Below are 25571 nucleotides of genomic sequence, written 5' to 3' on the forward strand. Positions count from 1 at the left end.
AAACGACTGCGATCCACCAACCAGCTTCGAGAAGGCATGGAACACATCATCATCGACCAATGTACGGAACACACACACACACACACACACACCTAAAATCGCCTAGAGAGGCCATGAAGGTCCTCATTGACCTGCAGACAGCACCCACCCACACTGAAGGAGTTTAGTGTTTGCCTCCAGTCTGGTGTTGTGCACAGCCTTACTAACCCCTCTCTCCTCTTAGTGTCCATGACTCACGGGGTGCTGAAGAAAGCCAGAGAAAACCTGGAGGTGAGTTTGTGCTCTGCCACTGTGACCCCTCACACCTACATGACCTTTCACCCCTACATGACCCCTCACCCCTACAGAGACACCTCACCCCTATAGAAGCCCCTCACCCCTACAGAGACTCTTCACCCCAGAGAAGCCGCTCACCCCTACACGACCCCTCACCCCTACACGACCCCCAATTTACTGGCCGCGTTCCCAATGGTTCACTTCAGATATCTGAGGCTTAGTATCGGCCGATACCGATCCGATACTGATCTGATAGAGTAAAACAGTGCTGAATCGACTTAAAACATTTTTTTTTAAACACAGACATACTGAATTACAAGTTTATTGAAAACTCTGCACCAGTATAGCAAACTTAAACACACATGTAAAAACAACACAACTTGCACTTGTTCAGTCAGTGCGATTATGAATATAACATTGAATGTAAAATAAATAATACCAAAGAACCTGAAACTGACAAAAAAATAGGTTCACAACTTTGGTCAAACATGTAAAAAATAAACTGCAAGAAACCTTTTAAATGGTTCAAGAATTCTAAATATAATTTAAAATAAATAAGGAGATTTCATAAGAGAAACAGCAATTCATATGCGGCTAGTTTGCAAGCGCAGACATCACGCAGAGCACAAAGCATGTAACGGCCAGAAATATGTGTACTGTCTCTTTAAGGGAGCGAGTTGAGCGCGCGTACGGAATATTGTTGTTTTTTTAGCTTTCTGCCGTAGACCGACTCAGACCACTGCTCTTTATTTTATCTTTATTTCATTTCTGTAAGTAACACATTCAATGAGCTTTGGGCAACTCACCAGTTCATGTATGAACAGTCAAGTAGTGCTGGAGCCCAGGATTATTTTGGTCAACCAGCAAATAAACGGACTAAGTGGAATAGCACCAGCGCGAGTACGAGTCAGTGATTCACCTCTCCTCTGTGTGCTTCGTGTTTCACTCGCCTGTTAACTGTCCAAGTTCACTTCTATCTGGGTCAGAGCGGATATTTAAGGTTGAACTAACTCCGAAAAGCAAGCAATACAAGCATAGAATTTGACTGAATTGATCTGTTTTTATGGATCGGTCACATTGTCACCGATACCCGATCTAGAATTTTTTCAGATATTAATATCGGAATCGGTGCATCCCTAAATTGACACATGTGCACGTTTTTCTTCCAAGCTCCGCGCCCCCCCTGCAATAGCTCCGCGCCCCACCTAGGGGGCGCGCCCCCCACTTTGGGAACCACTGCTCTATAGTACGAAGTGTACAGTTATACAGCTGTATACAGCAACTCTAGTTGAGATGTAGTGGGTAGGGTATGTGTTAAATACATGTAGCATATATGGAACAGACGTGGAGTATGATGGCATTATTAGTGACATCTCGTGTGTAACTTTTCTGTTATAGTCTAATTATGGCAGCATTTTGGGGCTAGAAGGCCTTTGAGTAGTGTGTGTGTGTGTGTGTGTGTGTGCATGAGGGGGTGTTTTTCTTTGTTTTTGCATGACATTCACAGCATGTGAATTCCTGAGATTCCTCACACACACACACACACACACACACAACCCTGGCTTCCGTACAGCTCACTTAGCAAAGAAACAGTGCCTGACCTTCTTCTTCACATCTTTGGTTCTAACTTCAGTGGATCGTGCATGTCCATATAAGTTTGGCTGCACTCCGAGAGCCGGACCATCACACCGCACAGCTGTTCACAGATATAATGCGTATAGCTGTTGGTATGGAGCCCTTTGGTTGTGCCCTGATTCCTTGGAAACTCATTCTTTCATTCCTCTACTAGGAAATCACCCTGGATGCCCAGTGAGTGGTCAGTCAGCAGGCCCCTCCCCCTGGATGGACTCCACTGAGGATCAGTCAGCACGCTGACTTAATATGTACATAAATGGCTTTCACAAATATTCTTGCTTGTCTTCTTGCCTGTTAAAATGTACTCTGATGCAGTTCTACAGACACAAAATGAATTTGCACACTGATCATAAAATTTAGATTTTGCTCAAGGGATATAAAAGAACTTTTAAACTAGTAATTGCTGCGGTTAAAAAAAGGATTTTCTTCTGTAAATATTTAATGTCGTTTAGTTTTGTATTTAATGCCTTTTTCTTTTAATGGTTTTGACTGAGCCTCCAAATGTGTAACTGGCTGTTAGACTTTCTGATTGGGAGACCACAGGCAGTACGGGTCGGCAGCAACTCATCCAGTACCATCGTGCTTAACACAGGGGTGCCTCAAGGATGCGTACTGAGCCCCCTTCTATTCACTCTGCTGACACATGACTGCACACCAACATACAGCTCCAACTTCTTCTTTAAGTTTGAGGATGATACAACTGTGGTGGGTCTCATCAACAACAACGACGACGAGACAAATTACAGAAGTGAGGTGAGCCGCCTGGCCGGGGGATGTGGTCACAACAACCTATCTCTGAATGTGGAAAAGACAAAGGAGATAGTTGTGGACTTCAGGAAATTGCCCTCCCAGCATGCTCCTCTGAACATCAATGGTACTGCTGTGGAGAAAGTGAGCAGCACCAAGTTCCTTGGTGTAGACATCTCAGAGGACCTGTCCTGGAGTAAGAACACCACATCTCTAGCCAAGAAAGTACCAGCGCCTGTACTTTCTCCGCAAGCTGAGAAGAGCCAGTGCTCCATCCCCAATCATGTGCACCTTCTATAGGGGAGCCATTGAGAGCGTCATGACCAGCTGCATCACAGTGTGGTACGGCACCTGCACAGCATCCTGTCGCAAGTCCCTCCAGCACATTGTGAAAGCAGCTGAGAGGATCGTGGGCACCACTCCCTTCTCTACAAGACCTTCACAACTCCCGCCTCACTCTAAAGGCCCTAAACATAGCGGGTGATCAGACACACCCCATGTACAGCTACTTCAACCTACTGCCATCAGGGAGGAGACTACGAAGTCTACAAGCCAGAACCAGTAAGCAGAGGGACAGCTTCATTCACCAGGCAGTCAGGAGGATCAACTCACTCCCTGCTCTTCCACTCTTTTATCCTTAATAAACAAGACACATTTCAAAATCAACAACAACACTCAAGTTCAACAAAGAACTCTAAACTGAGATGAACTATTTCTACACCCATCACTGTAGTCTAACGCTCACTCAATTTGCACTCCTGTTACATTTGCACATTATATTTATAATTCATTAATCCTAATTACACCAGATTCCTCATACATTCACTTTGCACATACAGTATGTTTACCTACTGCTGCATACGCCACTTTACTTGGAATGTAAATGTCAGAGACCTTCTATTTATTTTATTATATATATATTAGGGGTGGGACATGATAAAAAAAATTAATCGAATTAATTCGAAGCGTTGTAATTAATTAATTGAAATTAATCGCATTTCAATATTTAACATGAGAAATATTAATTTAAGTTTGAATGATGAATGAATCAATGAACATAAGCATAAACCTCAACATCTTGTTTATTTTTCCACCAGTCTACTACATAGACCAATAGATGAGTGCAGAAAACAGAGCAAACAGTATTCAGAACACTGACAATTCTGACCAAAAATATAGTTTAATTTTGGGAGTTTTGCTTAGGATATAGTAAGAATAAGAAGTAAATCAGAAGATGTTTTAAATACCATATTAGATTTTTTTAATTTCCCAGGCCTCTGCCACAGCGATAAAGTCCTCTACACAGGCATCTCCATAGTGCCTAGAAGTGTCTTCTGCATGTTCAAAGCAAATGACTGGATCTTCCATTCATCATCTATAATATGAGCTGTCACACCAAGATAATTCTTGTTGCTAACAGAGGTCCAGTGATCCCCAGTCAGAGCCACATTACGCTCTTCACAATAACCTGTTTTACTTCCCTTTCCTCATCATACAGCTGCTGCATTTTCTTCAACATTGTCTTTCTGGATGGCAGTTCGTAACTTGCATCAGTTAACGCAATTTGCAGCACTCCTACATAAACCGTAGCGCTCGACACCGAACGGCGGAGGCGTTTAAACTCACCACGTCTTACTTAAGCCTTCGACAACAGAGAGCGGTCTACAGTCCACAACAATCCATCTCGACAGTGAATTGGTCAATTTGTCCGACATGGACTCTGACATTTTGTTTCCTAATTTGAACCAGAGGTGGGACCAAGTCAGTGTTTTGCAAGTCTTTATCCTCAAGTCCCGAGTCAAGTCTCAAGCAAAGACAGTCAACTCAAGTCAAGTCTCGAGTCAAGACAGGCAACCGTCAAGTCAAGTCCCAAGTCTGAAACTTGGAATTTCAAGTCCTTTCGAGTCTTTTTTTTTACAGGCACCAACTCTTTACGAATGCTACGCCAGGGGCGGACTGGGGAGGAAAATTGGCCCGGGAGTTCCTGACAGACTGGCCCACTATATATAAAAAATAAAGGGAACACTTAAACAACACAATGTAACTCCAAGTCATCCACACTTCGTGTTCAGATAAGAAGCAACACTGATTGTGAATTAATTTTATCTGCTCTTGTGCAAATGGAACAGACAACAGGTATATACATATATATATATATATATACGTGTGTGTGTGTGTATACTGTATATGAATCTATACATGGCACGTAGTGTATATGACTGTGTTTATTGTCATATGGACAATATTAATTCCAGCAATTATATGATTACAAAGCCACATAGGAATAGCCATCATAAGACCACCAAACAAGTTGTTTTACACAGTGCATCCTAAAGAACGACCTACAACTCTAACGTGGGTATTTCTTCCTCTTACCTATTTGTGGTGGTTAGTTTTAATCTAAGAATTTCAATAGCTTAAAAAAAACAGTGCGCAGTGCTCTGGAACCTTTAAGACCGCCACTTGCGTCCGTGTTAACCGTGTTAAGGTAATTTGTACATGGTGCCTTAGACGTTGCAGAGGCGACAGCAGTACATTTAAAATAACGTTATTTACAATTAAAATTGCTGTATGTTTTCGTAGTCCGGTCCGGATTTTCTGGGACAAGTTGTTTTTTTTTCTGATCTCCGCTGCATACCGTCAGCCCGCATCAGCTGGCCCAGTCCGCGGCCGCGGTCCAACTCGTTCATGTGTTTACAGGTTCAGTCCGCGGCCGCGCTGAGCAGGTTAGTCTGACTGGAGCGGGGGAGGTAATAACACCGTTAAACAGCAGCGTGACTACGGGCCGCAGTGCGCGGCAGTGGCTCCTCCACGGGCCGAGTTAAACCACCGGCGGCCAGCGGCCCACTAACCCATCGGCCCACCGGGGAAATCCCCGGTAGCAATGTATGCCAGTCCGCCCCTGTGCTACGCTGATGCGTTTCTTTACTCGTTTTGTTGGTGTCCGCCAGCCAAAAGATGACAGATCGTTTACATTTTATCTTCTCCTAATTACATAAATGTACTTAAACAAGAATGTTTCGTTACATCATTTTACACGAAAATAGCAAGCTTCATCGTAAGCAAGATGCTGTCATTACGAATGGTTATTCTAAACATTTGGATAAAATGTTTAAATATAGACTAATAAAAGGTTAGGGTTATTTTTTCATTGTTTTCTGTTATTGTGGGCTCACGGTGTACTATTGTTACCTGGAGATTCAGTGGGGTCACATATTCTGATGGCTGCCGTCAGAATTGGTGACCCCAGTTAAAAAGGCTCACCTGTACATCCCATTCATGATTTCATGTTGGCTGCAATGGTGAGGGGATGGTAAATCTTGTTTACGTAATTAAGAGACGATAAAATGTAAATATAAACATGTGTCATATTTTGGCTCGTGGACACCAACAAAACGAGTAAAGAAAGTGCATCAGCGTAGCTTACGTAGCATTCGTAAAGCGTTTGTGCATCTGAACAGAAACTGTGAAATAGCGCCCCCTGTGGTCACAAAACTCGACGGTCACAGAATCTGGTGTAACACCGGTCTGCGTCAGAAGGACGGAAATGAAATTAATAGGGCGCACTTTATAAATATTAATATGCGTTTTAAAATTTAGATTTGGGGTAAAAAAAATCAAGTCTTTGCAAGTAAACAGGTTCAAGTCCAATTCAAGTACCAAGTTATTGGTGTAAAAGTCCAAGTCAAGTCTAAGTCTCTGAATATTTTTCAAGTCAAGTCAAAAGTCTTAATATTAATGACTCGAGTCCAAGTCATGTGACTCGAGTCCCCACCTCTGATTTGAACCCCGACATGTGGTCAAGTGTTGACTGGCGACACTGCTCGTACTAGGAATACATTTAGCAGCCAAGTTATCATTACTGACCTGCGCGTAACATGTTTTGCGTTGAGGTGGTAACGAAGGGTGGAAGTGCTCCTGTGATAAGCGAACTCCTTCCTGCATAAAGTGCAAATAACACTATTTGTGTTTGTACTTCCATCTGGAAGTTTCTTATATTTAAATTTCCCATCCACCAGCGTAGCCTCTTCAGTCATCTCCACCATGCTCATCTTATTGTACATCCATATAATCTGTATGTCTGGAACTCGTGCACCGAGAAACATTCCACGGTGCAAAAGTGTCTCATGCGTTAATCTTTTTAGTTCGTTAATTTCCCTGTAATTAATTAATCGAAATTAACACGTTAAAGTCCCACCACTAATATATATATATATATATATATATATATATATATATATATATATATATATATATATATATATATATATATATATATATATATATATATATATATATATATATATATATATATATATGAATGACACTTGTCATGGTGACTATAGATATATATTGTTCTGTGATTGTTATTCTCTGTTGACATATTCTGAGGTAACTGCAAATTACATTCTGCACAGTTACCTCAGAATATGTCAACAGAAAAAAACAATCATAGAACAATATATATCTAGTCACCATGACAAGTGTTAGTATTTCAAAGTGCATGTTAAACCTGATATGTGATTCGCTAAAATCTGTGCTCCTTATTTAAAAGGACTTCTGAGTTTAAGGATTTAGCTTTCTGCTAATTCAAAATGTTAAAAACATTTGACTTTCTTCCTCTCTCTTTCATTTAAAGTGCAGGCACAGTAAGAAATGCACAAACATCTCCATCTTCAAGTAGAATCCATGTTGGGCTTTATTTTGGTCTGGAGGTCTGGCTGGCAGCTCTCAGGTGATCGGGAGGTTCTTCACAAACTCGTTTAGGCTATTGCGGATATTGGAAGATTGGTAACCAGCGCAGTCCAGCAGTGCCAGACCCATGTGGGCATGAAGGGCTTGGCATAGGTGGACAGTGGACCCCTCACGCTTCCACCCCTGCCGTGGACCGTACCACTGTTGCTGGAGGTCCCCAGGAGGTACCAGAGCAGAGGGAGCACCTTCTGCTCAACCAGTTGTGGCTTGCAGGGGTAGAGTTCCCTAACCAGCTCTATAAAAAGAACATTTAAAAGGACCAAAGATAAATAAATCAAGGATACACTTGGGTGAAATCTTCACATACATTGTAAAACAAGCTCACACTAACAATGGACATGACTGCCCTCCCTCTACTCTGGAGCATCTGAGCTTTTGATATTTCTTCAGATGTGCCAGCATTTAATGTTCTCCAACGTATGACCCCCCCATACAGATCACTTCTGAAAGCTGCTGAAAACATTAAAAATCAATTCAGTTCAAATGAGTTACCGGGAACATTTTGCCCATGACCATATATGGGTTGTCCTTGCAGTCGGCCACCAGCTGATCAATGCGCTCCCTGAAGTCTTTTGAACCCAGCAGGCCTTGAGCTGCTTGATGTACTCCGTCTTGTCTGCAATGCTGTGGATGTGTGCTCTGCTGCTGTCTTTGCTGAACACACACAAGAGAGAAAACACAAGGATTGGGTTATAGTGTCCAAACAGAAAATGAACAAGGCTGCAATCAAATTAAACCAACATCAACACCATCAAAAATGGCAAACATCAAAGCAGTTCCAATCAGGATGCACTTTTTTTTGTTGTTGTTTTGATTAACTGTTTAAATATTCTGGCAAACTGAGGAGGTGTTACACATGACTCCACAGCTGGGATAGAGCGCCTGCCTCAAGCTGAAGGAGTATCCTGAGGCATCTCACCCAGACCCTAAAGCCACATCAACATCATGGAGTGATGATATTGAAGTCCACATGTTGTTTCATACTTTGATTCTATCCCAAAGGTTTCAAGCTGGTTCATTTTGAATCATTCTCGTTCTGATCCCAGTACTAACCTGGTTTCTTGGGAAGAGTCCTGTGCCAACTTGGAGACTGCAGGCATAATTAGCATTGTGACGACTTTCGCCCCAGACAATAAGCGGCCAGCACCAATCTTCTCTACCAAAGTAGCCAAGTGCCGAGCAGTACACTTTCTTACTGCAGCATTCAGATGACTTTTGAGGAAAACAGAAGGAAAAAAATTAGGGCATTCAAAAAAGAAAGTAATAACTATTAATCCATCCAGTCAATGTATACAGTACAACTTTTAGCTTCTATAAGAAACTTAATACCCTTATGTATGATCTAAGTGTGCAATCAAATGAACATATTCTATTCGATGGCTTAGTTTGCACCAGTTAGTTTACATCTGTATTTTTTAAACAGAAAATGTTTGTATGTCCTCTGTAAGCTAGCTAACTAGCCTATTCTTTAACTGTGAAGGGCAGTTTGGATCAGCAGAGCGGAGATGGAACGCAATAAAAAGTATATTTAATTTAATTTAAGTATTTATTTAAGTATATTTAAGATAAATAACTAAAAATATTGATATAGGCCAGGACAATATTTTGAAAGAACAATGGAGAAGTAAAAACAGCAGCCAAAATCAGTGCTGTGTTAGCTTCTTGTGACTGTTGTTGCTATCTGAAAGCCACAGTTTAAAGCTCACTGCAGGCTAACTGACCAGAGTCCTCCAGCGAGAAGGGTGTTCATGCTCCGAATGGGGGTGCAGTTCTGCACCATGCTGTCCAGAGCTGTGTCCACGTCCTGCCTGATTAAGCCATTGGACTCCGCTGCTTTGTGGAGGAGGACCTTAGCTGTAGCCTGCACTTCCTGGTCCATCCCTTTCTGCAGGCTGGAGTACAACTCCCTCAAGGACACCACCGCCATGCGGGACACGGCAGAGCGCAGGTTCCGCACCTGCAGGAAAGACGACGTTCCTGCAGGTCTGATGGGAAGGAGGTTCACGGGTAAGCGGTAAGGTAAGGTTCTCAGGAAACAGCAGGGGAGCGTTTGTCGAGGTCAACCGTTACCTTTCAGAGGTGCCGCGTCGTCTGGGCTCACGTCCCTCACCGTGTGCCTAAGGCTGCGCTTCATTTGTGTGTGTTCTGCCGCTCCGCCTGTGCGGCTGGAGCTTCTTATTGCTCCAGACGAGGCTGACACATCTTATCTCTTCGCATTCCTAGACACCTTTGTCCTCTCCTGGGAATACACACATACAAATCACCACAAAACATGGAGTGATGATATTGAAGTCCACATGTTGCTTCATACTTTGATTCTATCCCAAAAGTTTCAAGCTTTAAAAGTTTTGTGAATAAGCTTTGTTTAGTGAGTAAACATGGGGCATAGTGGCTGAATGGGATAAAAAACCCTCATCATGTATCCAAACATGAATTGCTACCTTGGATTTCAGAGTGTGGACAGTGTTCCTGATGGTTGCCAGGTCTTTGGCAGGGATGCACTTTTCCACCATCTTATCAAAGTCATGGTGGGAGGACAGGAACAGCAGCATACGCCGGCCAAAGCACCTGAGACGAGGAACAGACCCCAAAACAGGAGAGAACCGTGAGTGAGGGATCCAATACTCACAGCACACCGACCATTTATCTTACAGCACACAATTTTACAAGGACGTCTGTGTCTAGAAAACACGATAGTCCTTCTATTACTCTGCAATTTACCAGCATTTGCTGACTTCAGAGTATCAGATTAGGAGAGTAAAAGAATCAGCAAAAGATTACTATCTGGGAAACTGAATAAGCTTTGTAGAATTCTCGTTCTGATCCCAGTACTAACCTGGTTTCTTGGGAAGCGTCCTGTGCCAACTTGGAGACTGCAGGAATAATTCGCGCTGTGACGTCTTTCGCCCCAGACAATAAGCGGCCAGCACCAATCTTCTCTACCAAAGTAGCCAAGTGCCGAGCAGTACACTTTCTTACTGCAGCATTCAGATGACTTTTGAGGAAAACAGAAGGAAAAAAATTAGGGCATTCAAAAAAAGAAGGTAATAACTATTAATCCAGCCAATCAATGTATACAGTACAACTTTTAGCTTCTATAAAGAAACTTAATACCCTTATGTATGATCTAAGTGCACAATCAAATTATCATATTCTATTTGATGGCTTAATTTGCACCAGTTAGTGTCCATCTGTATTTTTTAAACAGAAAATGTTTGTATGTCCTCTGTGCGCTAGCTAACTAGCCTATTCTTTAAGCGGTGTGAAGGGCAGTTTGGATCAGCAGAGCGGAGATGGAACGCAATAAAAAGTATATTTAATTTAATTTAAGTATTTATTTAAGTATATTTAAGATAAATAACTAAAAATATTGATATAGGCCAGGACAATATTTTGAAAGAACAATGGAGAAGTAAAAACAGCAGCCAAAATCAGTGCTGTGTTAGCTTCTTGTGACTGTTGTTGCTATCTGAAAGCCACAGTTTAAAGCTCACTGCATGCTAACTGACCAGAGTCCTCCAGCGAGAAGGGCGTTCATGCTCCGAATGGGGGTGCAGTTCTGCACCATGCTGTCCAGAGCTGTGTCCACGTCCTGCCTGATGAAGGCATTGGACTCCGCTGCTTTGTGGAGGAGGACCTTAGCTGTAGCCTCCACTTCCTGGTCCATCCCTTTCTGCAGGCTGGAGTACAACTCCCTCAAGGACACCACCGCCATGCGGGACACGGCAGAGCGCAGGTTCCGCACCTGCAGGAAAGATGACGTTCCAGCTTGTTTCAGCCACATCCAACACTGCCACCACCATCGTAATAAGTATAATCCACCACTGCAATGTGTTATGTAGGCGGAAATACCTTAATCACTAAGCAGTTAGATATGCCATCTGAATTTCAATTAGATGAGAAATGTATTTATAAAAAAGGAATTTCAAAGTACTACGCTAACTCTGACTTGACTTTGTCAGCAACATCACCTGTAATGTGTACATGCTAATGGTGTCTGCCAATTTTAGAATTCAGACAGATACACAGTCAGCAAATGTAGTGGCTTACCTCTTGAATAAGAATAATACAGACATCATGACGCCTGCTGCCAAGCACATCAGAGTGATTCTGAGCCAATCTACGGATGGACATCAATCCTTCAATTTTCTTCTCCCTGTATGAAGATATTGGACATAGACACACACTGTAACCATCGGCAACTGAAAGAAAAAAATGCTACAAGAAAAGGGACAAAGAGGAAAAAACTTCTCTAAATACATGCATACTTACCATATATGCAGAACACCATAAATGACTTGCTGTTTAACCTGCCCTAGCCAAATGCTTCAGAATTTTGCAGGTGTGACTTACCAGTCATCAGAGCTAAGCAGTCTGAAGCTCTGAGCGAGAGCGAGGTCTGGATTGGAGAAGGGCCGTAAAGTCTGCTGCTCGTGGGGATCCTTCGTGGGAGTTCCTGGTTTGAGTTCATCTAGAGAGGAATACCAGAACCCAAACAAACTGACTAGGACTTTTAGGTCTACCAGCTCAACTTTGGTTCAAATCAGCTTGAAGACTGACTGCAAAACATTATTCAATGTGGTGAACTAGATTTAAAACATTGTTGTGTAATGCAGTGTTAACAGCAAAGCAATTTACATGCAAGTGCAGTGATCACACATGAAGCGCTGAAGAGCAGGCAACACTCACCAGAGTCACGTGGTCTGATCAGTCTGATAGCTCGTCTGCGTCGTGGCAGCATGTTTGTAGTAGGGACAGCCGTGGGGGGGCTGGGATGAAGCGGAGGACTCAAACTTTTGACGGGACTTCTGGGGGTGCGTGCGTTGCTTGGGATCGAAGGCAAATCATCCAGGAGGACACCAGTCTTAGTCTGGGCTGGAAGACAACTGTTCAGCTGCAGGTCTGATGGGAAGGAGATTCACGGGTAAGCGGTAAGGTAAGGTTCTCAGGAAACAGCAGGGGAGCGTTTGTCGAGGTCAGCCGTTACCTTTCAGAGGTGCCGCGTCGTCTGGGCTCACGTCCCTCACCGTGTGTCTAAGGCTGCGCTTCATTCGCTGCGTGTTCTGCCGCTCCGCCTGTGCGGCTGGAGCTTCTTGCTGCTCCAGACGAGGCTGACGCATCTTATATCTTGGAATCCTAGACACCTTTGTCCTCTCCTGGGAATACACACGTACGAATCACCACAAAACATGGAGTGATGATATTGAAGTCCACATGTTGCTTCATACTTTGATTCTATCCCAAAGGTTTCAAGCCGGTTCATTTTGAACCATGCTCTGTCCTTTAACTACTGGGTCTGGGACTACACTGTGCATGCCTTACTGTAAATACAATGTGTGGTGCCACGCACTGCCCTGTACTTTAGTATTTGTTTACAATATATGTCTACCATCACAGTTTAGATGTTTTTTTTTTATTGCAGTCTGTTTCACCTAAAAGTTTTGTGAATATGCTTTGTTTAGTGAGTAAACATGGGGCATAGTGGCTGAATGGGATAAAAATTCCTCATCATGTATCCAAACATGAATCTCCACCTTGGATTTCAGAGTGAGGACAGTGTCCCTGATGGTTGCCAGGTCTTTGGCAGGGATGTACTTTTCCACCATCTTATCAAAGTCATGGTGGGAGGACAGGAACAGCAGCATACGCCGGCCCAAGCGCCTGAGACGAGGAACAGACCCCAAAACAGGAGAGAACCGTGAGTGAGGGATCCAATACTCACAGCACACCGACCATTTATCTTACAGCACACAATTTTACAAGGACGTCTGTGTCTAGAAAACACAATAGTCCTTCTATTACTCTGCAATTTACCAGCATTTGCTGACTTTAGAGTATCAGATTAGGAGAGTAAAAGAATCAGCAAAAGATTACTATCTGGGAAACTGAACAAGCTTTGTAGAATTCTCGTTCTGATCACAGTACTAACCTGGTTTCTTGGGAAGAGTCCTGTGCCAACTTGGAGACTGCAGGAATAATTCGCTCTGCACCAATCTTCTCTACCAAAGTAGCCAAGTGCCGAGCAGTACACTTTCTTACTGCAGCATTCAGATGACTTTTGAGGAAAACAGAAGGAAAAAAATTAGGGCATTCAAAAAAAGAAGGTAATAACTATTAATCCATCCAATCAATGTATACAGTACAACTTTTAGCTTCTATAAAGAAACTTAATACCCTTATGTGTGATCTACATGCACAATCAAATGAACATATTCTATTCGATGGCTTAGTTTGCACCAGTTAGTTTACATATGTAGTTTTTTAAACAGAAAATGTTTGTATGTCCTCTGTAAGCTAGCTAACTAGCCTATTCTTTAAGAGGTGTGAAGGGCAGTTTGAATCAGCAGAGCGGAGATGGAACGCAATAAAAATAATATTTAAGAGGATAAATAACTAAAAATATTGATATAGGCCAGGGCAATATTTTGAAAGAACAATGGAGAAGTAAAAACAGCAGCCAAAATCAGTGCTGTGTTAGCTTCTTGTGCTCGTTGTTGCTATCTGAAAGCCACAGTTTAAAGCTCACTGCAGGCTAACTGACCAGAGTCCTCCAGCGAGAAGGGCGTTCATGCTCCGAATGGGGGTGCAGTTCTGCACCATGCTGTCCAGAGCTGTGTCCACGTCCTGCCTGATGAAGCCATTGGACTCCGCTGCTTTGTGGAGGAGGACCTTAGCTGTAGCCTCCACTTCCTGGTCCATCCCTTTTTGCAGGCTGGAGTACAACTCCCTCAAGGACACCACAGCCATGCGGGACACGGCAGAGCGCAGGTGCAGCACCTGCAGGAAAGACGACGTTCCAGCTTGTTTCAGCCACATCCAACACTGCCACCGCCATCGTAATAAGTATAAATCCACCACTGCAATGTGTTATGTAGGCCTAAATACCTTGTATCGGAGACAGCTAAACGCAATTTCACTGTGACACCCAAAAGGGAATCCTTTGCCTAGAACTGAGCGACTGACTCACCCAGATTTCTTTGATGGTATGTAAAGATAAACACTGATTCTTTACAACAGCAACAGGCCCCAAAGGACCCACATCCACAATGGTGTTTACCTCCCAAAAGCCTACAATGCTGACCTTATGATCTCCTGAGCTTGGGAGAGAGGCCATCTAAGAGAGGCTGGTCAAAACCAACCTTCGTGGGAGGACACTGGGACCACAGTCAGGAAGGACCATAAAACTCTAAATTCCAACCTTATCTGATTGCCCACAGTTTAAACCCACTCTACGTCCTGTGTTATAATCCAGAGCTGAAGATACAAATATTTCAGAGATCTCTGTAACTCCAAATCTGAACTGTACACAGAATTGGGATTCAGCCTACAGGAACCAGCTCGGCTAATGCAGTCTAGAGACACCGAACTTGACTACCTTCCATACAAAGAAAAATTAATTATTCTTGAAACCAGTATTCAGCTTTCCAGCCTTAAGAACAAAGGACCACAAGACCATTTAAATGTGAACACTGTGCCATGTGGTTGACAAAGACACAACTTATGATCTTTCATGTATTCAGTATTAAGTGATCTTATTAGAATATGTGTTACTGTATAAAAACACCACATTGATGCATATCTATGTATTAGTTTGTATGTTACTCATCGAATGTAATCATTCTCATGTGTGCTTAGGTGACCTCACATTCATGCCTGTCTGTGCATTGTGTGTCATTTGTTGTCCAAAAGTGGAAATTGAGAATGGCTCAATGTGTAGACTAATAGAACCAAATGAATTCTTGTTTAGGCAGAGTATGTAAGACAATTTATTTAGGAATAGTTTACTTTGTCTTAGAATTGTGTTAATCTGTCTTCTTTGGTTAAGTCATTAACTAGACCTGGAAAGACGGGCACTCCTCGCTCTCTCTCTCTCTCTCTCTCTCTCTCTCCCTCCCTCCCTCCCTCCCTCCCTCCCTCCCTCGTCTGGGCAAAGGTCATGAATATTCATTAATAAAGGCCAATGGTCAATGGCCTGATGAACATAAAAGCGCCTTACAATTACGCCCCTAAAACTTGTTTTAAAAGCCCTAGCTCGAAGCGAAACAACGAGCTTGGCAGCCTGGTAATTTGGGAAGACTTGGAGAACTTCGCCAGACTCGCCGAGACTCAAAGACTTGAACACGCCAAACCATCGCGACTGTTTGCTGGACTCACGCCGAACACCGCAGTGTCCAGTAGAGCGATGCCAAGAGACCGCAACTAAAGCTCTCACCGAGTCCCACAGAAGATTCTTCTTTATTTTATTTTATTTTCTTTATTCTACGTTTCGTCATCATAAGTACTTTTATTTCGTCTAGTCGTTCAAGTCAAGCTCATCTTCTTTCTCAGTCAAGTATCTGTACAAGTTTGTCTGCGCCCTCCAGCTGCGACTGTGACGTCACCGCTAAGTTTCCGCGACTTGAGCCGTCTCACGTGACCTGCTCAGCAGACCTCAGCTGCCTCAAGGAATGAACCGTGAACGCGCACCGGTTGGTCCGCATAACCACGCCTCTTCTTCGAAGTAAGACGCTCAGTTCATGTGCTGTTTTGGGGTTGCCAGCTTCTATCTCTCCCGGAGTCCAAAATAGTAAATACTGTTGCCATTAACCTGCCCAAACTTCCTCTTTCTTCTTTTCTATTCTCTCTCTAAAGACCTTGTGTCCGTCCCTGGGTCCTACGCTAGTTAGGCAAGCTTAAGGATAGTCATATAATCCATTTAAACCTCATGACCGTCGATAACTATCATTCGCTGTTATTGTTTAATTTTATATTCTTTGTTGTTCACTATTATATCCTTGGTTTAGATTAGGAAATTCACATATAGGTTTAATTTCCATTTGAGCCAAATCATTCATATGCTTTGTATCAATTGTAACATTAACCATTTAATAAATGTGGACATTTATTCATCTGGTCACGGTGGTAAATGCATATTTTGGTCGATGGTATTAGGTCACTGTGCGGAACCAGAACTTAACCCTTTAGTAATGAGACTGATCAAACCATATTCCACCTCACTCCGTTATCACAATACTGGTTCCTGAGCAATCAGGATGGTGCCCCGTTCATAATCCATAAACTAACATATGTATCCGCTACAACCTTAATCACTAATTAGTTAGATATGCCATCTGAATTTCAATTAAATGAGAAATGTTTTTATAAAAAAGGAATTTCAAAGTACCATGCTAACTCTGACTAAAATTGGCTGACTTTGTCAGCAACATCACCTGTAATATGTACATGCTGATGGTGTCTGCCAATTTTAGAATTCAGACAGATACACAGTCAGCAAATCTAGTGGCTTACCTCTTGAATAAGAATAATACAGACATCATGAAGCCTGCTGCCAAGCACATCAGCATGATATTGAGCCAATCTACGGATGGACATCAATCCTTCAATTTTCTTCTCCCTGTATGAAGATATTGGACATAGACACACACTGTAACCATCGGCTACTGAAATAAAAAAATGCTACAAGAAAAGGGACAAAGAGGAAAAAACTTCTCTAAATACATGCATACTTACCATATATGCAGAACACCATAAATGACTTGCTGTTTAACCTGCCCTAGCCAAATGCTTCAGAATTTTGCAGGTGTGACTTACCAGTCATCAGAGCTAAGCAGTCTGAAGCTCTGAGCGAGAGCAAGGTCTGGATTGGAGAAGGGCCCTAAAGTCTGCTGCTCGTGGGGATCCTTCCTGGGAGTTCCTGGTTTGAGTTCATCTAGAGAGGAATAAAAGAACCCAAACAAACTGACTGGGACTTTTAGGGCTACCAGCTCAACTTTGGTTCAAATCAGCTTGAAGACTGCAAAACAGTATTCAACATGGAGAACTAGATTTAAAACATTGTTGTGTAATGCAGTGTTAACAGCAAATCAATTCCAACCTCTGCCAACTACTCCTTCACACATGTCCTCAGCAGGGGACGCCCTGGTGCGTTGCACTTGAGATCCTGAAAAGCACAATACATATTAACACGTACTCCATCAAAAATCCCAAATATAACTTCTGGTTTCATAGTGGTTTCTTCATGGTGCAGAAAAACATGTCCATGGGTGCAGGCATAGCAATGTACAAGAGGATCAGCAGGGCCTTTTTGTTTGTAGTATAGGGCTTTCAAAGCAGTTTTTACTTTTTTTAATACTTTTTTTTTACTTTTTTTGTTGTTGGTGGTGCAGCAAATGATTTGGATGCAATTTCCAGGAGATCAAAAGAGTGAGCTCACCTTTGGCAGGCCTGAAGGCACGGAGAGGCTCTCGGCCAGAAGGTTTGGGGAGTGGAGGCAACTTTGTGAAGGTGGGTGGAGAAGGTCTCATCAGTCCTGACGAGGTGACTGTCGTGCGTGAAGTGAGCACAGGCAGTGGGAAACACCTGCTGGAGTCAACTTCACCTGCATGGGTGAATAAGAACATTAGCAGAAATTAACTCACCATAACATTTCTCAGTGCCTTAGTACTACGCTGCATATGTTTCTTTATCTGAAAGTGCCACTGAAATATGATTCAAGCAAGATGGACGGAGAACGGCAACTTCTCATATGCATCTTGCTACAATTCATGTAATTGCAGCACAATGAAGTAGTACTGAATAACTGATAGCAGGGCATCCGTGAGCCCAGAAGCAGGAAGACATTTATCAGAGCTTCAGTAAATGTGTGACCCAGTTTTAGTTTAGCTTAGTTGTGATTCTTTTAGTTCATGAAATCTTACATTTCAATACAATTTGATTCAATTTAATTATTTCGGCACAATTCAGAATTATTTTAATTCTGATACTGAAGTGCCAAACTACAGTACCGCCTAGCTCTGCTAATGGCTAACACATCTCGCCTCTGCTAGACACTGTTCCATTACTGAGTGAAACCATGTCAGATGAAGATCATCAAATTTGAGTATTTTGTACATTTAACAAGTGGTGACTATAAATGATCTAAGTATATGCAAATTTTTTGGTTAAAATTAAATTCATGTAGTATGTATGACACCACAAAATTAGGTCTGCTCATCACTTTACCACTGACGTGGGAACAAGTGCAAGACAAGCTTAGTGCAAGACGAAATTAACTTAACCGGGCACCCAAATAACCGGCCATGCCTCACTGTGTGTGCCTAGTACGTTCTTAGCAACGTAGCCATGCGCTCACCAGTACTGTCCCTCCACGGGTCCGGGTCTCTGCACCGAGGGCTCGTGTCTCGCTTGTGTAGTCTACGATGCAGAGTGGGAGTGAGCTGCACTCCCGGAAGAGTGACCAGAGGGTAGGAGGGCAGTAGGAACGACCCGGGGGGGTTCCCAGGCAGCAAGCGGCTGGATTTGGGCAAACCTGCATGGGAAAGGGCATCCATGATCATGAGTTTAGCTCCGCTCATTTGACACCTGAGTGAAGTTTCTGACTAACTGATCTCCTTGTTCCCAAATATCGTTTTTACCAATACCAAAACAAATTACGCAACATTATAAATTCTACATTTTGTACAGGTATTTCAATGACATATAAAGTAAAGCCAACATCAATAAGTCACCTCTACCAGCATCCCTGGGGTTAGCTGCTTCGAAGATGTCTGGGAGCAAGGGTTGAAGATGTCTGCCGCTCCGGTGAAATCTCCCCACTCTCTCTCTCTTCCACCCTGGAGAGTGGAGCTGGGGAGGCTCCACTGAACCTGGACATGAAACACAGACAGAACTGTAGAGGACACGTTCAATCTTCAGACCAGCATATGAAATTAAGACCTGCAGATCATACTGCATTTTAAATAACAATAATAGATTATGATAATCAATATTTTGGCATGGCTCAAATGTATATCAAGAGTAGCATTAAGTGGATAAACGAAATGTGCTAATGAATAGGAGCAATTTGAATAACATTTAAGAAAACTTAAATTCATAATCAAATCTGCAGATGGCAGTGAGGAGCAAAAGTGGCTATGGGAGAGTTGTGGAGAGCTGTGGAGAGCTGTGGATCGGAACAGCGCAGGCCTGGGGAGTGGGGTGCTGGCACAATCAACTGACTGCAATAAAACATTCAAGTCTAGTCTTGCTTGTAAGCTCACATTGTCCTTGCCAACAGAAGTGGGTACAAAGAAGTGCGTACCACTGCTTAACGCTGGCCAGGTGATACCCAATACTTAAAGAAGCCATGTTATATAGATTACAAAGATTAATAGATATATGCTTTGGCAGCAGTCCAGATGAGGTATCAGAAGCCAGCAAAGCAACATGACAATGTTTTGTTTAGACTGTTTGGGGGTGTACTAAAATAGTGATAAATGACATCTGTAATCCATATACATGTATTATCAGTATTATACTATGCTGGTATAATAATGATTCGAAGCATTATCACCTTAGACTAAACACAACCGCCTAGCAGATAACGAGTGTCACAGTACACCCACACTGTATGTGGGTCGTCAAGGTGCCCACTCTAATGTGCTCTACTCTACACCAAACATATCACAGCTAAAGTAATGAATGGAACATGAAATACATTAAATTCATATGTCTTCCTCTGGTCCATCTGGTTCATTCGTTTGTCTTCCCCTGTTTCTAATAAATACTGTCCCCATGTTTCATAATACAAATATGCAGTCATGGTCACTTGGCAGTCATGGTCCGGTGGTAGGGAACTGGTCTTGTGAGGGTCGTGGGTTCGATTCTCAGGCCTAAGGCCATGAGTGAGGTGCCTTTGAGCAAGGCACCTAACCACAACTGCTCCCCGGGCATGTGGGCTGTGCACCACAGCCCCCTAGTAATCACTAGTGTGTGTGTGTGTGTTCTAATTGCACAGATGGGTAAGAGCGGAGGACAAATTTCGATTGCGGTGCTGCAGAAAGTTGACGACCTCTTCGTACTATGCACTTCAGCATCAGCTGACCCTGCTACATCAGTTTACGTGGCCTACCACTTCGTGGCTGAGTTGCTGTTAATCGCAAACTCTTCCATTTCCTTATAATACAGCTGACTGTCGAATTTTAGGAGCGAGGAAATTTCACGACTGGATTTATTGCACAGGTGGCATATTGTCACAGTTCCACGCTGGAATTCACTGAGCTCCTGAGAGTGACCCATTCACAAATGTTTGTAAAAACAGTCCGCGTGCCTAGTAAAAATATCTTATCAATGTCTATATGAAAGAAGACAGTTATCGATGAAGAACCCACCAGCAGGCTGGAGGTAGACTGGATCCATCTGCCTCAGAACCTCGCCTTGAACATGGGGCTGAGCAAGGTGTCTCCGCCTCTCCATGTCAGGGCCTAAATGCAAAACACCAACCCAGGGCACAGAAGAAGCATGAGCGTGTACTGTTAAGATCATCAGGTCTATAAGAAGGGCTACAGTGCCATGTGAATTCATTACAATGTTGAAGAATATGTGATGTCATATTTTCTGATAAAACTGATGTTTTACTGGTCAGGTAATGTGCAGAAAGCTGATGGTTCTGCACCTCTGCCAGACCTTACAAACAAATGTAATAAATGTTTTTTTCTACTTCATCATGCATGGTTATTTGGTTTGTTGAATACACATGTAATCTTCAGTGTTACACAGTACCAGTGTGGAGTGGTCCTTCTACAGGCATGTAGACATGGCCGACATCTGAGGGTCCCGCCGTCCTTCTGTGAGGGAAGGGTGCTGGTCCACAGGGATCCGTGTGGATCACTGTCGCTTGGGGGTTGTAGGGCACACCTGAAAATCCCACAGCAGGTAAAGTGAAACCCAGCATGCCTCCCAGTGAGGCTCAAATGCCTTGTGTTTCCCAATGAACAAGTGATTATAACAAGGGCTATGGTGCCATGTGATGTCATTAGAATGTGGGGAGAATCCTTAAGAATTTGTGATGTCATGTTAGAAATCTGTTTCTTTTTAAAAATGTTTATTTTTATTTGCTTTTTCCATGGCCACATGAACAATGTTAAGATTTATGAAAATTGTGCTGAGTCAAAGAAATAACCCATGCTCCATTAATTATATTATCCTGTACACATGAAATACAGAGCTTGACAGTCATCAGTAGAATAAATATACATGTTATTTTTCTGAACCTTAAAAACCCACTATATAAATGTGTATATTTAACTTTTAATTATTATGAATAAGCCTATAGAATCCATACTCATAAGAATTAATATACTGTCTTACATAGAAGTATAAAATTATGTATAGTATATGAAAATTTATTTTTCTCACCACGAGTGGTAAAACCTGGTGTGTCTATGAAGTGGTTCTGTTCCTGTCCAGGCCTTGGCTGGTCAGTTCTCCTTTGGTAAAAACTCATTCTCCACCTGAAAAATAGAAAGAATAGAAAGAGAGAAAGATCTAGAAAAAATAGAGAGATTTGTTAGTTTTGTATGTATCGTAATTCACAGAGCAAAATGTCTTGCGACTTGTTCTGAGCTTTTCAGCATCAAAACTGAATCCAAACATTCCACCTTCCCAACCAAACATTCCAAAGTTGAGTATCACGTGATATCACAGTTTCCTATTTTTCTAACCAAAACACCAAATCAGCCAGGCTGCTACAATAACCTGATGCAGCCTGGCTTGTACCCAAAGGGTTCATACCAGAGACCGTTTATATTATATATATACATCAAAGAAATGAATAGAAGCTAGCTAGCAGTGGTGCTAACGACAGCTAGCGTCGCCACAGCGGGCGGAAATTATCATACAGTTAAGCCCGCCCACTAAGAGGGAAGATATGATTGGTCAATTTTGCTGTCATTTGAAACTGGTATTGCGCTGATTGGCCTAGGTGCACGCACCACTTCCTCGTTTGGTGTCAGGATGGTACCATAGTTCCGGTTGGTATACGGAAGTGCCGATGTAATGGCCGAGTCTAAATTCACAAGGAGTTCCCGAAGTTTACCGTCAACGATGTGCGTCGTATTGTCAGAGCATCAAGTACAACGACACAGAGTAAACTTGAAAAGGGTTTCAAGTTCTACGTTTCATCCTACCTCTGCAATTTTGAAGGTAAGTGGCTGACGCTAGTTAGCTAGCTAGCCTGAGGTGGCAGTCTAATGAAGTGATGTTGTTTTTAGTAACGAACCAACCTGTCCTAGTACTAGAAATGCCTTTTAAAACATGTTTGTATTTCTGATGGAAGTATCAGGCAAAAGTAAGGCTAACGAGATAACAGTGAGGGCTCACTGCTACAGATCTATGAAGAAAACAGATACGCCACACCAGCTGAGAGTAGGACTGGTTAAAATGACACGAGTTCTGTTCAGTGTCACGTTCAAAGTTCTGTTGAATAAGTTCAAAAGTTAGTTCAACACAAGTTCAATCTTTTATCCTTGCTCTTACTTCACGTTAGCTGTGATAACCATAGGCATTGGTTTTTAAAGCTTACAATGGTAGCCAAATGCAGAGTAGCTGAGTGGGAATCATTAGCAGTCTATTTTGCCTATAGTAAACAAATGGGAGTTTATTTTACAGTTCGAGCTATTGTTATCTACCTCTATGACTCAAAAGCAGAATATAGTCCACCTCAGCTATTCTTCAAACTGCATTTTCTAAAATCTGTCAATCTGTCTTTCAAATCTTTCATCTTAACTTCTTTATTAACATGTGGCTTCAACACTTACACCTATTAACATATTCTGATAACACTCTTCAAGAAGCAGTTGAAGTAAAACCTGTTCTGTTGTAGGTGGTGGAAACAACAAAATAATATAAATATAAGTAGGCCTGTTTCACTCCTATGTGTAAGCATTTCATCTGGAGTGAAAACGAAGTTTCAATCTAAAATATATTTAGTTTATAGTTGCTCAGTGAACTAGTAGATTGAACCATGCACAACACTGTAGAATAGAAAGACAGTATAGCCAAGTGTTTTAAGAGTGATGCAAAACAGCACAAACGTTACATGAGACAATAGACAAGTGACATTCACCACTAACAACATGATGGGACAGATATTGCGCCTATTGACATTGCTGAAGTCTTCTTTTCAAGATATTAAATTTTGCCTCTTGTGTATTTCAGATGACATTACGTGATTCAATGCCAGTTGTGCTCATTAACAGCAACTGCTCTTGTGTTGCTGGTTGCATTGCTTTTCCAGACTGCTCATTATTCTGAATCTGGCATGTCTGTCGTCCCTCCTGTCCTTTCATGCACACAGACAGAACAGAAGTGGCATAAACCACCAACAATGGTTTGTCTTATTTCATTATTTAATGTTAGTTAATGTATCACAGTCACTTTACTAACACCATCTTTTAAATTAATAGGGGGTGAAGCCTGGACACGTGGATGCCATGGTTGTCCTAAAGCCAAAACCAGGTGCTACTACAGCCAGTGGAGTTAGGTATGTAGTACCAAATTTAATAGGCAGATTACAGTGTGTGGTAAAAAAATAAATGCTTTTGATCATCTGATAAGACCCTGTTCTCTTCAAAATTTAATTTAGCCTCGTTGTACTTCAGATGACATGTGATATGTGATTCACAATCAGTTGTGCTCGTGAACAGATTACAATGTGTAAAAATAAATGTTATTCACTCTTCTTTTATTTCAGAAGTACACTTTTCAAGGGCTACAGCGGTGAGCTCCCACACCCGGCCACCCTCAATCCTGGACCAGTCTACGCTGGAATGAAAGCAGATTCTCTTCCACTCATCTGCACAATGAGCATCTCGCCTGACAAGCCACTTGTGGACTCCATCTTTGGGAAGGTACAAGTTGGCAGTGTACTGTCCTATCAACAACCACCACCTCCATCTGACAGTGTTGTCATACATGAGGATGCACCCCCATTCCCGAGTCTGCCACTAGAATGTTACCATCTAAGCCCACCTGAATATTCATTTGTGCCAACACACCAAGAACAGCTACACCTAAGCTCACTTTCTGTGACCTTGTCACAGTCACACCTTATTGAGGAAGCAACAAGATCCCAAAGTGCTACACCTGAGTGGCATTCACTTAGGAGAGAAAGAGTGACTGCGTCGCATTTCAGAGAGGTGAGCCACGTTAGAGGTCCAGGTGCTGCAGAAAGCCTGGCAGAAAGGATAATCCGAGGGACACGACAAACAGCACACATGAAAAGGGGACTTGAAATGGAAACAGGGGCCTTAAAGGACTATGCAGTTCTGAAAAACTTGAACTTGACCAAGATGCATCTTGGCTGGGTGCATCACCTGATGGACTTGTATATGACCCACTTGAGCGTCCATCATTTGGGCTTGTTGAAATTAAGTGCCCAAATACACAAAGCTATGTATACTGCAAATTCCTTAAAAGTGGCACAAGGCCTACACAAAATGAAGGAGAGCCATTGTTATTATTGGCAAATTCAGTGCCAGTTATTGATTACTGGTATGCAGTGGTGTGATTTAGTTATCTGTGCCCATGATGATATCTTTGTGCAGCGAGTTTACAGAGATAGCAGTGTATTAGAAGAGGTGAAAAGGAGGTGTGACATGTTTTTCTTTAACATTTGCATGCCAAAATACCTCTCTATGCCCAAGCAATAGAAAATCATAATGAAGACATGAACTCATGAACAATTAAAACTATTTCAATTTATTCTGTCAATTGTATTACTATTGTTTTCATTTTATTTTTTACAAATACAGTAAAAGTTAAGAAATACATAATGTTGTATTGTGTTGTGTCAATTTTACATATAAAAGTGAAAGCATTTTATACAATTAATCATATTGCACTGTACCTTAACATTGCAGCCAATATTTACAGACTAGCATGACCTAAAGCAGGGGTCGGCAACCTTTTTGACTCGGAGCCACAAAAGCAAAATAATTGGAAATTTATTTCAGTGACGATGACATGTCACTCAAGCGAACCGAAACTAAATACCGGACATTTGTGAAATTCCACCCGAACATTGTTTTAAGTCTCAAAAATAATATAAGTTAATTAAATACTCATTAATTCTATTCAAAAGCTGAGCCGCATCAGAGGCATCAAAGAGCTGCATGCGGCTCCAGAGCTGCGGGTTGCCGACCCCTGACCTTAAAGGGATCATTTTAAGGTTAGAGAAAATAAATAAATAAATAAATCACTGTAATTCACATTACACCATCTGTCTAATTCTGGATTGAGAAGCAGCTTTACAGTCGTATGGGTCCAGATCCCTAATGAGCAAGCCAAGGCAACAGTGGCAAGGAAAAACTCCCTATGGTGGTGGGGATTAGGAAGAAACC

At 42.2% G+C, this 25571-nt stretch overlaps 2 protein-coding genes across 2 annotated transcripts in view; one reads left to right on the forward strand and one right to left on the reverse strand.

The window, feature by feature from the left end:
• The window catches only part of LOC143485993 (uncharacterized), an 11165-nt gene extending 8690 nt beyond the window's left edge, over positions 1-2475 (forward strand). The window contains exons 12-14 of the mRNA XM_076985757.1: positions 1-61; positions 224-270; positions 2066-2475. The exon at positions 1-61 is cut by the window's left edge and continues 78 nt beyond it. Of these exons, the coding sequence (XP_076841872.1) occupies positions 1-61; positions 224-270; positions 2066-2089 (132 nt within the window). The 3' untranslated portion in view covers positions 2090-2475. The remainder of the gene's footprint in view (positions 62-223; positions 271-2065) is intronic.
• The window catches only part of LOC143486040 (uncharacterized), a 149777-nt gene that overhangs the window by 42310 nt on the left and 81896 nt on the right, over positions 1-25571 (reverse strand). The window contains exons 23-29 of the mRNA XM_076985820.1: positions 16702-16807; positions 13955-14190; positions 13343-13468; positions 12948-13074; positions 12401-12569; positions 12103-12315; positions 11767-11884 (exon numbers count right to left, since the gene is read on the reverse strand). Coding sequence (XP_076841935.1) covers positions 11767-11884; positions 12103-12315; positions 12401-12569; positions 12948-13074; positions 13343-13468; positions 13955-14190; positions 16702-16807 — 1095 coding nt within the window. The remainder of the gene's footprint in view (positions 1-11766; positions 11885-12102; positions 12316-12400; positions 12570-12947; positions 13075-13342; positions 13469-13954; positions 14191-16701; positions 16808-25571) is intronic.

Source organism: Brachyhypopomus gauderio, unplaced genomic scaffold (genome assembly GCF_052324685.1).
Source record: "Brachyhypopomus gauderio isolate BG-103 unplaced genomic scaffold, BGAUD_0.2 sc43, whole genome shotgun sequence".
Taxonomy (NCBI): Eukaryota; Metazoa; Chordata; class Actinopteri; order Gymnotiformes; family Hypopomidae; genus Brachyhypopomus; species Brachyhypopomus gauderio.